The sequence below is a fragment of the Scyliorhinus canicula genome, chromosome 16 (assembly GCF_902713615.1).
Source record: "Scyliorhinus canicula chromosome 16, sScyCan1.1, whole genome shotgun sequence".
Lineage (NCBI taxonomy): Eukaryota > Metazoa > Chordata > Chondrichthyes > Carcharhiniformes > Scyliorhinidae > Scyliorhinus > Scyliorhinus canicula.
The window spans coordinates 89,263,132-89,276,938 of NC_052161.1; the positions used below are offsets into that span (position 1 = coordinate 89,263,132).

At 46.5% G+C, this 13,807-nt stretch overlaps 1 protein-coding gene across 32 annotated transcripts in view; it reads left to right on the plus strand.

Annotated features, from left to right (window-relative positions):
- Window positions 1-917: 917 nt before the first annotated feature.
- The window catches only part of LOC119979521 (uncharacterized secreted protein ARB_06108-like), a 44,647-nt gene continuing 31,757 nt past the window's right edge, over window positions 918-13,807 (plus strand). For 6 of the 32 annotated variants that reach the window (XM_038821861.1, XM_038821864.1, XM_038821865.1 and 3 more), the window contains exons 1-5: window positions 2,791-3,104; window positions 10,136-10,159; window positions 10,334-10,360; window positions 12,081-12,104; window positions 12,282-12,305. In XM_038821861.1, the coding sequence (XP_038677789.1) occupies window positions 3,098-3,104; window positions 10,136-10,159; window positions 10,334-10,360; window positions 12,081-12,104; window positions 12,282-12,305 (106 nt within the window). In that variant the 5' untranslated portion in view covers window positions 2,791-3,097. Of the gene's footprint in view, window positions 1,695-2,790; window positions 3,105-10,026; window positions 10,160-10,333; window positions 10,361-10,411; window positions 10,629-12,080; window positions 12,105-12,278; window positions 12,306-12,601; window positions 13,101-13,807 lie in introns of those variants that run through there. The other 26 variants (XM_038821859.1, XM_038821866.1, XM_038821887.1 and 23 more) reach the window with 16 other exon arrangements.

A 13,807-nucleotide genomic window follows, 5' to 3' on the forward strand; every position in this document is an offset into this window, starting at 1 on the left:
TTTCATTGCTAAAGTATTTTTATTCCTGATCTCATGTTAACAATCCCAGCGTCTACACAATTCCGATCCAGCTCATACCAGCACACACAACCAGTTCTGATAATACCAGTGCTATCCTCAATCTTCCTTCTGGACAGCAGTCCAGTCAGGTTCATTGCAAAAGGTGAACAGTCACCAAGAATCTATCTTCGCTAATGATCCAGAGCTGTGACTGGGAGCTGCAACTGAAAGTGGCTCAGAGTTTGAGTTAAACCCTGTGATACCAACAACCAAACAATGAACAGGTTTAAACACAACCAACTATTTCTGAACATTAATTCGGTGACTCCAGTATTGTAGTAAATAGAAGAGAATTGCTCCAATGTGTAAATAATTTGTCCACTGGTATTCACACGCTCAGAATGACAAATCATTCAACAAGATAACACAATAGAGAAAGAAACTGATGGGATTCAATGGACATTTTGAAGAATGCGCTGGATGGAGATTTTTAATGAGGGAAGATTGTGGTAAACAGAGATATTAACAATGTAGCTTGAAATCCTAAAGCCGATGTTGGGAGAGTGAATGTTAGAAATAACAGCCAGACCCGGCCTTAGTGTGCTGGATTTAAAGTGTGAAATGTCTGTTCTTTCTTCTTCTCAAACACCTTTCTCCGCGTGTTCTATCCATAGACTACGCCTATGAACCAGCTAAAGGTAAGGATTATGGTTTGTAGAGATATTAACAACGTAGCTTGAAATTCTGCAGTTGATATTTTCAGAGTGAATGTTACAAGCAGCAAGCAGACCCAGCCTCAGCGTGCTGAATTTAAAGTATTAAATGGTTTTTTCATTGTTGTTTCAAACACCTTTTTCCTTTTTTTCTATCAGTAGACTACGGCTATAAACATACTAAAGGTAACAATTTCTAATCTATTCAGATAACGTTGTAAAGAACCTCCCCACACACCACATGACCCACAATAGTACAGTCTGCACACCTGTTTCATTCTATATTTAATGGTCCTGGCAAAGGAAGATATGGTGGATCAGCTAAATTGTGGAAACTGTTTGATCCGGGTCAACAGTATCAACCATGGCTCAGAGGTAGCTTCTCACTTCTCAGTCAGAGTATGTTTAAGGCCACAAACGGAACTCTGAGCACAACATGAAGGCTGACACTGCAGTAAGTGCTGAGTGAGAACTCAGCTCTGGGATTACATCTAATTCCCTCAAAGGAAGGATGTTTGTGTATGATATACATTACTGGCTCAGACTAACTTTGATTCATTTTTCACTGGTCGTAGTATTGATGCTTTTGTTTCTGAAGTTAAACATCCAGATTTGCCCCTCAAACAACATCACACATATACAATCGCTTAATCCAGGATTCACACTGAGTTACAGAAACTATTCTGTTCGGCTGATTGTTATTTATTGATTTTGACCTTTAGAGTCGTTCCTCTGACAAATTTACTCAATCCTGACTCCACCTTTAATTGGAGAAAAGATCCGAGATTGATTTAACCTGTAACTTTCCAAACCATTTACACACCCAGAATACACAGCAGGAATCCACAGTTATATTTATTGTGTAGTCCCTGTTTCTCTGATGAACCGTACATCAGGAGACACTAAAACAGAACCAGGCCAGTGGAGTACAGACAGTGTCCATGTCTCAGTTCTGATTGGTGATCCTGATGTGAACATTACGTGAGCTTTAGGATTAATCTTACTTCTCAGTATATTATTGATTTGGGTGGCATTGGAGGTGAATTTCTCCCTCAGCCGGAGTGCTAAAGGGTGATAGATGATAGGACACACATCACAACTCCTGCCTCATGGGTCTCTCTATGAATTTCACGGCAACGGAAATTTATTAAGGGCCTAAAACAGGCAGGGCATTCCATTATCACCCATTTCCTATCCCTGGGAAAAAATGATTTTCATTGCCAAAGTGTTTTTTATTCCTGATCTCATGTTAACAATCCCAGCGTCTACACAATTCCGCTCCAGCTCATACCAGCACACACAACCAGTTCTGATAATACCAGTGCTATCCACAATCTTCCTTCTGGACAGCAGTCCAGCCAGGTTCATTGCAAAAGGTGAACAGTCACCAAGAATCTATCTTCGCTAATGATCCAGAGCTGTGACTGGGAGCTGCAACTGAAAGTGGCTCAGAGTTTGAGTTAAACCCTGTGATACCAACAACCAAACAATGAACGGGTTTAAACACATCCAACTATTTCTGAACATTAATTCGGTGACTCCAGTATTGTAGTAAATAGAAGAGAATTGCTCCAATGTGTAAATAATTTGTCCACTGGTATTCACACTCTCAGAATGACAAATCATTCAACAAGATAACACAATAGAGAAATAAACTGATGGGATTCAATGGACACTTTGAAGGATGTGCTGGATGGAGATTTTTAATGAGGGAAGATTGTGGTAAACAGAGATATTAACAATGTAGCTTGAAATTCTAAAGCTGATGTTGGGAGTGTGAATGGTAGAAATAACAGCCAAACCCGGCCTTGGTGTGCTGGATTTAAAGTGTTAAATATCTTTTCTTCCTTCTTCTCAAACACCTTTCTCCACGTATTCTATCCATAGACTACGCCTATGAACCAGCAAAAGGTAAGGATTATGGTTTATAGCGATATTAACAACGTAGCTTGAAATTCTGCAGTTGATATTTTCAGAGTGAATGTTAGAAGCAACAAGCAGACCCAGCCTCAGCGTGCTGAATTTAATGTATTATATGTTTTGTTCACTGTTGTTTCAAACATCTTTTTCCTTTTTTTCTATCAGTAGACTACGGCTATAAACATACTAAAGGTAACAATTTCCAATATATTCAGATAACGTTGTCAAGCACCTCCCCACACACCACATGACCCACAATAGTACAGTCTGCACACCTGTTTCATTCTATATTTAATGGTCCTGGCAAAGGAAGATATGGTGGATCAGCTAAATTGTGGAAACTGTTTGATCCGGGTCAACAACATCAACCATGGCTCAGAGGTAGCTTCTCACTTCTCAGTCAGAGTATGTTCAAGGCCACAAACGGAACTCTGAGCACAACATGAAGGATGAAACTGCATTAAATGCTGAGTGAGTACTCAGCTCTGGGATTACATCTAATTCCCTCTCCGACATTGTAACAATACAAAGGAATGATGTTTGTGTATGATATACATTACTGGCTCAGACTAACTTTGATTCATTTTTCACTGGTCGTAGTATTAATGCTTTTGTTTCTGAGGTTAAACATCCAGATTTGCCCCTCAAACAACATCACACATATACAATCGCTTAATCCAGGATTCACACCGAGTTACAGAAACTATTCTGTTCGGCTGATTGTTATTTATTGATTTTGACCTTTAGAGTCGTTCCTCTGACAAATTTACTCAATCCTGACTCCACCTTTAATTGGAGAAAAGATCCGAGATTGATTTAACCTGTAACTTTCCAAACCATTTTCATACTCAGAATACACAGCAGGAATCCACGGTTATATTTATTGTGTAGTCCCTGTTTCTCTGATGAACCGTACATCAGGAGACACTAAAACAGAACCAGGCCAGTGGAGTACAAACAGTGTCCATGTCTCAGTTCTGATTGGTGATCCTGATTTGAACATTACGTGAGCTTTAAGATTAATCTTACTTCTCAGTATATTATTGATTTGGGTGGTATGGGAGGTGAATTTCTCCCTCAGCCGGAGTGCTAAAGGGTGATAGATGATAGGACACACATCACAATTCCTCGACATGTCCGCAAGCTACCACTCAGTCTTCGGGGGCTTTGAGTCCCTCCACGCCAATAGTATTCGTCGCCGGGCTATCAGGGAAGCAAAGGCCAAAACATCGGCCTCTTTCTCCCCCTGGACCCCCGGGTCTTCAGAAACCCCAAAAATTGCCACCCCTGGACTCATCACCACCCTTGTTTTTAGCACCCGGGACATGACCCCCGCAAAACCCTCCCAGTACCCCTCAGCTTAGGGCATGCTCAAAACATGTGAACGTGGTTCGCTGGTCCTCCCGCACACCTAGCACATTTGTCCTCTATCCCGAAGAATTTTCTCATCCGAGCCACCGTCATGTGGGCCCGGTGAACGACCTTAAATTGAATCAGCCCGAGCCTAGCACATGTCGTGATCGAATTTACCCTACTCAGGGCCTCTGCCCACAGCCCATCCTCCATTTCCCCGCCTAGCTCCTCCTCCCATTTAAGTTTCAGTTCCTCTGTCTGGGACCCTTCCTCCCTCATGAGCACCTTATAAATACCCGAGACTCTACCCTCCCCTTCTTCCCTCCCAGAGACTACTCTGTCTAGGATCCCCATTGGCGGGAGGCGTGGGAAAGATGGGACCTGTCTCCGAACAAAGTCCCGCAACTGTAGATATCTAAAGTCATTTCCCCTTACCAACCCAAATTTCTCCTCCAAGCTCCTCAAACTCACAAAGCTCCCTTCCAGGAACATATCACCCACCCTTCCCGCCCCCGCCCGCCGCCATACTCGGAACCCCCCATCCATACTCCCGGGGGCAAACTGATGGTTGTCGCAGGTTGGCGCCCAGACAGACGCCCCTATCTCCCCCACATGCCTCCTCCACTGGCCCCATATCCGCAGGGTCGCCACCACTACCGGGCTGGTGGTGTACTTGGCAGGCGGCAGCGGTAGAGGAGCCGTGACCAGGGCTGCCAAGCTGGAGCCCCTGCATGAAGCCGACTCCACCCGCTCCCAAATAGACCCCGTACCCACCATCTACTTCCTTATCATAGCGATGTTGGCCGCCCAGTAATAATTAATCAGACTCGGCAAAGCCAGCCCTCCCTCGCTGCGGTTCCTCTCCAACATCGCCTTCTTCACCCGCGGGGATTTTCCCGCCCAGACAAAGCTCATCATCATCCCATTAACTCTTTTGAAGAAGGACTGTGGGATAAAGATCGGGAGGCACTAAAAAATAAACAGAAATCGAGGGAGGATTGTCATCTTTATAGTCTGCACCCTCCCTGCCAACGACAGCGGGAGTGCATCCCATCTCCGAAACTCTCCCTTCATTTGCTCCACCACCCTGGCCAAATTTAACTTATGCAGCCTGCCCCAGTCTCGTGCCACCTGGATTCCCAAATACCGGAAATTTTCCTCAACCAGCCTAAACGGTAGCCCTCTCAATCTGTTCTCCTGGCCCCTTGCCTGGACCACAAACATTTCACTCTTGACCGTATTTAATTTGTATCCTGAGAACTGGCCGAACTTCCTCAGCATTCCCAGTATACTTCCCATCCCGGCCACTGGGTCCGACACATACAGGAGCAGGTCGTCTGCATAAAGAGAGACCCTATGTTCAACCCCGCCCCTCACCATCCCCTTCCATTCCTCTGCGGCTCTCAGCGCAATCGCCAGCGGCTCTATGGCCAGCGCAAACAGCAGCGGGGAGAGCGGGCAGCCCTGTCTGGTCCCTCGGTACAACCTAAAGTACTCCGACACTTCTATGTTGGTCCTGAAGCTGGCCCACGGGGCCTGATATAATAATTTGATCCAAACCACCAATCACTCCCCGAACCAAAACCGTCCGAGCACCTCCCATAGATAGTCCCACTCCACCCGGTCAAAGGCCTTCTCGGCGTCCATTGCCAACACTACCTCCACCTCCCTACCCACTGGGGGCATCATTATCACATTAAGTAATCTTCTCAGGTTGGCTGCCAGCTATCTACCTTTCACGAACCCAGTTTGATCCTCCCCAATCACCTCCAGTACGCAGTCCTCCATTCTACCCGCCAGTACCTTTGCCAGGAGCTTGGCGTCTACATTAATCAGGGAGATTGGCCTGTAGGATCCGGCATGCCTCCGGGTCTTTACCCCGCTTCAATATCAGTGATATAGTGGATTGTGACATTGTCGGCGGCAGGGTCCCTCTGTCCCTTGCCTCATTGAAAACCCTTGCCAAGACCGGGCCCACCAGCTCAGAGAACTTCCTGTAGAACTCTACTGGGTATCCATCCGGCCCCGGGGACTTCGCCGACTGCATGGCCTTTAGACCCCCCCCCCAATACCTCCTCTACTCTAATCGGGGCCCCCAGCTCTTCCACTCGCCCCCCACCTACTGTTGGGAAGGTTAACCCGTCCAGAAACCTTTTCATCCCCTCCGGTTCTTCCGGCTGCTCCGAAGTATACAGCTTACGATAGAAGTCCCGGAATACCTTATTCAATTCTGCTGGGTCCTCCACTTTGCGCCCCCCCCGTCCCTCACTCTACCTATTTCCCTGGCCGCCTCCCTCCTCCTGAGTTGCTGCGCTAACAGTCTGCTAGCCTTTTCCCCATGCTCGTACACCACTCCCCTCGCCTTCCTAAGCTGTTCCACGGCCCTACTCGTGGATAGTGCCCCCAGTTCCGCCTGTAGTCTCTGCCTCTCCCTGAGTAAAACCTCCCCCGGGGACTCCGCGTGCTCTTCATCTATCCGACCCATTTCCCTGACCAATCTATCCATCGCTGCCCGGTCTGCCTTGGCTCTGTGGGCCCCAATTGAAATCAGCTCCCCCTGCACTACTGCCTTTAGCGCCTCCCACAGGGTCGCCGCTGAGACCTCCCCCGTGTCATTCACCTGCAGGTAATTTTTTATACATCTCCGAAGCCTCTCGCAGATCCCCTCCTCCGACAGCAGTCCCACGTCTAACCTCCATTGCGGGCGTTGGTAGCTCGCTCCCCCGATCTGCAGGTCCACCCAATGTGGGGCATGGTCTGAGATAGTAATTGCCGAATATTCCATGTTCTTTACCTCCCCCATACAGTCCCTGCTTAGTACAAAGAAATCTATCCTAGAATATACTTTATGGACGTGCGAGTAAAATGAGTAGCCCCTTCCTGTTGCCTGTCTATCTCTCCAGGGGTCCACTGCCCCCATTTGCTCCATAAACCCTTTCAGCTCCCTTGCCATTGCTGAGAGTCTACCCGTTCTGGGACACAACCGATCCAAAGTCGGGTCAAGGACCATGTTAAAGTCCCCTCCCATTATTAGCCTGCGAGAATCCAGGTCCGGGATCTTCCCCAGCACTCTTTTAATCAAGTCCACGTCATCCCAGTTCGGGGCATATATATTCACCAGCACCACTCTTGTCCCCTCCAGTCTGCCCCGTACCATCAGGTATCTGCCCCCCCCCCGTCTGCGGATATGCCCTCTGCCTCAAATTGCACGCGCTTGTTGATCACGATTGCCACCCCTCTGGACTTCGAGTCCAAGTCCGAGTGGAAGACCTGGCTAATCCAGCCCTTCCTTAGCCTGGTCTGGTCAGACACTTTCAGATGTGTCTCCTGCAACATAATTACGTCCGCCCTCAGAGCCCGCAAGTGCGCGAACACCCGCGCCCTCTTAACCGGCCCATTCAGTCCCTTGACGTTCCAGGTGATCAGCCTGGTCGGGGGGCACAACCCACCCCCCCCCCCCCCCCCCACCCCGCCGGTCAGCCATAGCCTTTCTCGGGCCGGCCCCCGGCCCGTGCGTCGCGCCATTCCTGGCCCGCCCTTTGGTTGCCTCCGCCCTCGACCTCCTCTCCAGTGCCTATTTCAAGTCCCTCCCACGTCAGCAGAACAACCCCCCCCCCCCCCCTAACCACATCCCCCGATACCCCCACCCCTGCCATCTACTGGCTGTGACCTCCCGTCCCACCTGACACCCTTGACTAGCCAATCTGCTAGCCCGGTTACTCAACACTCCGGCGCCTTCCTGTCTCATTCCCATTGTTTACCCGTCCTCCTCCCCATTCCCTGGCGCCCCAACCCCCTCTCCAACCCACTGGGCCAAGCCGGCTCCAGTGTCTTCCGCAAGCTGCACCAAAAAGTACAAATCAGCCCAAACAGGAAAAAATAGAAAAAAGTGGAAAAAGCACAACAAAGAAAACCCAAAAAAACCCACAACCCCCCCCATAAGAAACGAGAGAGACAACAGAAAAAAAAAAATGGGGGGGGGGGTTAACCCCCCAAACCAATGTCCATGAGCAAAGGAAAGAGTCCCAAATGTTCCACCTGGCCCCTTTGGCCCAGCAAACCATTCAGCAGCAGTCCAGGCCCATTCGGCGGACCTTCCCATGGTAATCCACGGGCCCTAATTCGCGTCCTTGGGGCCTCCTTTCGGGACCAGCCCCTGGTCCCTCACAAAATCCATCGCTTCTTCGGGCTCGGAGAAGTAGTGGTGTTGACCCTGGTGCGTGACCCATAGGCGAGCTGGGAACAGCAGACCAAACTTCACGTGCTTCTTGAACAGCACCTCCTTGACATTCTTAAAGGCTGCTCGCCGCCGAGCCACCTCTTGGCGTAGGTCCTGGTAAATGCGGATAACATTGTTGTTCCACGTGCTGCTCCTGGCGCTCTTTGCCCACCGCAGCACCCGCTCCTTGTCCACGAACCTGTGGAACCTAATCACCATCGGGCGGGGGGGGGTCAGCCCGGCCGCCCCTGCCTTGCCTGCACTCTGTGCGCCCCCTCCAGCTCCGGCGGTCACGGAAAGGCTTCGACCCCCATCAGCTGCTTCAGCAGGTCTACTACAAACGCTGCAGCATCAGCTCCCTCAGCCCCCTCTGGGAGGCCGACCGTCCTCAGGTTGTTCCTGCGGACTCTATTCTCCAGCTCCTCCACTCTGTCCAGCAGTCTTCTCTGCCGCTCTTTCAGGCCGTCAACTTCTAGCGCTGCAACAGTCTGCGCATCCGCCTGCTCCTCCATCGCCTCTCCCAGCTCCTTAACTTTAACATCCTGCGCATCCAGCCTCTGGTTCAGCTGATCCACCGCTTTCTGGATTGGGTCCAAGCTGTCCCGCTTCAGCGCTTCAAAACTGGACTTCATTACCTGGAGCATGTTATCCAGCGCCTGCTGGATTGCTGAGTCCGGGGTCCGGGTGTCCGCCATCTTAGGTCCCAGGTAATTTTCTTCAGGTCCTTGTCTCTGTCCCTTTTTCTACTTCATTTTCTGCCTTCTGGTCTCCCGCTGTTCCATGTGCCGCAGCCCGCTCCTCAGCACTTTCGCTGCCGCCCTCCTTCACCAAGCTCCTTAAATTTTTCCTTCTGGGCATCTGAAGTGGGTCCCAGTTGTCCTGCTTCAGTGACTCCAAAACTTTTTTTCTTTTTCTCCTGGAGGAAGGAAGGTCCGTGGGTCCGCCATCTTACATTCCAGGTAAGTTTCCTCTGCTCCTTGCCTCCGTCTCTCTCTCTCTTCCCCTACCTGCTGGCCTCCCACGATTCCATCAGCTGCAGCCCGCTCTCCAGCTTTTTAGCGGCAGCCTTTTTGCCGCCCCCGTGGCCCGCTATCGCGGGGAATCAGCTCCAAAGCCCCGCCGGAGTGACAGCCCGGCGAATGTGCGGCTCACTCGAACATCGCCGCCACCGGAAGTCCAACGGAAATTTATTAAGGGCCTAAAACAGGCAGGGCATTCCATTATCACCCATTTCCTATCCCAGTGAAAAAATGATTTTCATTGCCAGAGTGTTTTTTATTCCTGATCTCATGTTAACAATCCCAGCGTCTACACAATTCCGATCCAGCTCATACCAGCACATACAACCAGTTCAGATAATACCAGTGCTATCCACAATCTTCCTTCTGGACAGCAGTCCAGCCAGGTTCATTGCAAAAGGTGGACAGTCACCAAGAATCTATCTTCGCTAATGATCCAGAGCTGTGAATGGGAGCTGCAACTGAAAGTGGCTCAGAGTTTGAGTTAAACCCTGTGGTACCACCAACCAAACAATGAACAGGTTTAAACACAACCAACTATTTCTGAACATTAATTCGGTGACTCCAGTATTGTAGTAAATAGAAGAGATTTGCTCCAATGTGTAAATAATTTGTCCACTGGTATTCACACGCTCAGAATGACAAATCATTCAACAAGATAACACAATAGAGAAAGAAACTGATGGGATTCAATGGACATTTTGAAGGATGCGCTGGATGGAGATTTTTAATGAGGGAAGATTGTGGTAAACAGAGATATTAACAATTTAGCTTGAAATTCTAAAGCTAATGTTGGGAGAGTGAATGTTAGAAATAACAGCCAGACCCGGCCTTAGTGTGCTGGATTTAAAGTGTTAAATGTCTTTTCTTCCTTCTTCTCAAACACTTTTCTCCACGTGTTCTATCCATAGACTACGCCTATGAACCAGTTAAAGGTAAGGATTATGGTTTGTAGAGATATTAACAACGTAGCTTGAAATTCTGCAGTTGATATTTTCAGAGTGAATGTTAGAAGCAACAAGCAGACCCAGCCTCAGCGTGCTGAATTTAAAGTATTAAATGGTTTTTTCATTGTTGTTTCAAACATCTTTTTCCTTTTTTTCTATCAGTAGACTACGGCTATAAACATACTAAAGGTAACAATTTCTAATCTATTCAGATAACGCCGTAAAGCTCCTCCCCACACACCACATGACCCACAATAGGACAGTGTGCACACCTGTTTCATTCTATATTTAATGGTCCTGGCAAAGGAAGATATGGTGGATCAGCTAAATTGTGGAAACTGTTTAATCCGGGTCAACAATATCAACCATGGCTCAGAGGTAGCTTCTCACTTCTCAGTCAGAGTATGTTCAAGGCCACAAACGGAACTCTGAGCACAACATGAAGGCTCACACTGCAGTAAATCCTGAGTGAGAACTCAGCTCTGGGATTACATCTAATTCCCTCTCCGACATTGTAACAATACAAAGGAATGATGTTTGTGTATGATATACATTACTGGCTCAGACTAACTTTGATTCATTTTTCATTGGTCGTAGTATTGATGCTTTTGTTTCTGAAGTTAAACATCCAGATTTGCCCCTCAAACAACATCACACATATACAATCGCTTAATCCAGGATTCACACTGAGTTACAGAAACTATTCTGTTCGGCTGATTGTTATTTATTGATTTTGACCTTTAGAGTCGTTCCTCTGACAAATTTACTCAATCCTGACTCCACCTTTAATTGGAGAAAAGATCCGAGATTGATTTAACCTGTAACTTTCCAAACCATTTTCATACTCAGAATACACAGCAGGAATCCACGGTTATATTTATTGTGTAGTCCCTGTTTCTCTGATGAACCGTACATCAGGAGACACTAAAACAGAACCAGGCCAGTGGAGTACAGACAGTGTCCATGTCTCAGTTCTGATTGGTGATCCTGATGTGAACATTACGTGAGCTTTAAGATTAATCTTACTTCTCAGTATATTATTGATTTGGGTGGTATGGGAGGTGAATTTCTCCCTCAGCCGGAGTGCTAAAGGGTGATAGATGATAGGACACACATCACAATTCCTGCCTCATGGTTCTCTCTATGAATTTCATGGCAACGGAAATTTATTAAGGGCCTAAAACAGGTAGGGCACTCCATTATCACCCGTTTCCTATCCCAGGGAAAAAATGATTTTCATTGCCAAAGTGTTTTTTATTCCTGATCTCATGTTAACAATCCCAGCGTCTACACAATTCCGATCCAGCACATACCAGCACACACAACCAGTTCTGATAATACCAGTGCTATCCACAATCTTCCTTCTGGACAGCAGTCCAGCCAGGTTCATTGCAAAAGGTGAACAGTCACCAAGAATCTATCTTCGCTAATGATCCAGAGCTGTGACTGGGAGCTGCAACTGAAAGTGGCTCAGAGTTTGAGTTAAACCCTGTGGTACCAACAACCAAACAATGAACGGGTTTAAACACATCCAACTATTTCTGAACATTAATTCGGTGAATCCAGTATTGTAGTAAATAGAAGAGAATTGCTCCAATGTGTAAATAATTTGTCCACTGGTATTCACACGCTCAGAATGACAAATCATTCAACAAGATAACACAATAGAGAAAGAAACTGATGGGATTCAATGGACACTTTGAAGGATGTGCTGGATGGAGATTTTTAATGAGGGAAGATTGTGGTAAACAGAGATATTAACAATGTAGCTTGAAATTCTAAAGCTGATGTTGGGAGAGTGAATGTTAGAAATAACAGCCAGACCCGGCCTTAGTGTGCTGGATTTAAAGTGTTAAATGTCTTTTCTTCCTTCTTCTCAAACACCTTTCTCCACGTGTTCTATCCATAGACTACGCCTATGAACCAGTTAAAGGTAAGGATTATGGTTTATAGCGATATTAACAACGTAGCTTGAAATTCTGCAGTTGATATTTTCAGAGTGAATGTTACAAGCAACAAGCAGACCCAGCCTCAGCGTGCTGAATTTAAAGTATTAAATGTTTTTTTCATTGTTGTTTCAAACACCTTTTTCCTTTTTTTCCATCAGTAGACTACGGCTATAAACACACTAAAGGTAACAATTTCTAATCTATTCAGATAACGTTGTAAAGAACCTCCCCACACACCACATGACCCACAATAGTACAGTCTGCACACCTGTTTCATTCTATATTTAATGGTCCTGGCAAAGGAAGATATGGTGGATCAGCTAAATTGTGGAAACTGTTTGATTCGGGTCAACAATATCAACCATGGCTCAGAGGTAGCTTCTCACTTCTCAGTCAGAGTATGTTCAAGGCCACTAACGGAACTCTGAGCACAACATAAAGGCTGACACTGCAGTCAGTGCTGAGTGAGAACTCAGCTCTGGGATTACATCTAATTCCCTCAAACGAATGATGTTTGTGTATGATATACATTACAGGCTCAGACTAACTTTGATTCATTTTTGACTGGTCGTAGTATTGATGCTTTTGTTCCAGAGGTTAAACATCCAGATTTTCCCCTCAAACAACATCACACATATACAATCGCTTAATCCAGGATTCACGCTGAGTTACAGAAACTATTCTGTTCGGCTGATTGTTATTTATTGATTTTGACCTTTAGAGTCGTTCCTCTGACAAATTTACTCAATCCAGACTCCATCTTTAATTGGAGAAAAGATCCGAGATTGATTTAACCTGTAACTTTCCAAACCATTTACACACCCAGAATACACAGCAGGAATCCACGGTTATATTTATTGTGTAGTCCCTGTTTCTCTGATGAACCGTACATCAGGAGACACTAAAACAGAACCAGGCCAGTGGAGTACGGAGAGTGTCCATGTCTCAGTTCTGATTGGTGATCCTGATGTGAACATTACGTGATCTTTAGGATTAATCTTACTTCTCAGTATATTATTGAATTGGGTGGTTTGGGAAATGAATTTCTCCCTCAGCCGGAGTGCTGAATGGTGATAGATGATAGGACATACATCACAATTCCTGCCAAATGGTTATTTCTATGAATTTCACGGCAACGAAAATTTATTAAGGACCTAAAACAGGCAGGGCATTCCATTAACACCCATTTCCTATCCCAGGGAAAAAGTGATTTTCATTGCCAAAGTGTTTTTTATTCCTGATCTCATGTTAACAATCCCAGCGTCTACACAATTCCGATCCAGCTCACACCATCACACATAACAAATGCTGATAATACCAGTGCTATCCTCAATCTTCCTTCTGGACAGCAGTCCAGACAGGTTCATTGCAAAAGGTGAACAGTCACCAAGAATCTATCTTCGCTAATGATCCAGAGCTGTGACTGGGAGCTGCAACTGAAAGTGGCTCAGAGTTTGAGTTATACCCTGTGATACCAACAACCAAACAATGAACGGGTTTAAACACAACCAACTATTTCTGAACTTTAATTCGGTGATTCCAGTATTGTAGTAAATAGAAGAGATTTGCTCCAATGTGTAAATAATTTGTCCACTGGTATTCACACGCTCAGAATGACAAATCATTCAACAAGATAACACAATCGAGAAAGAAACTGATGGGATTCAATGGACACTTTGAAGGATGT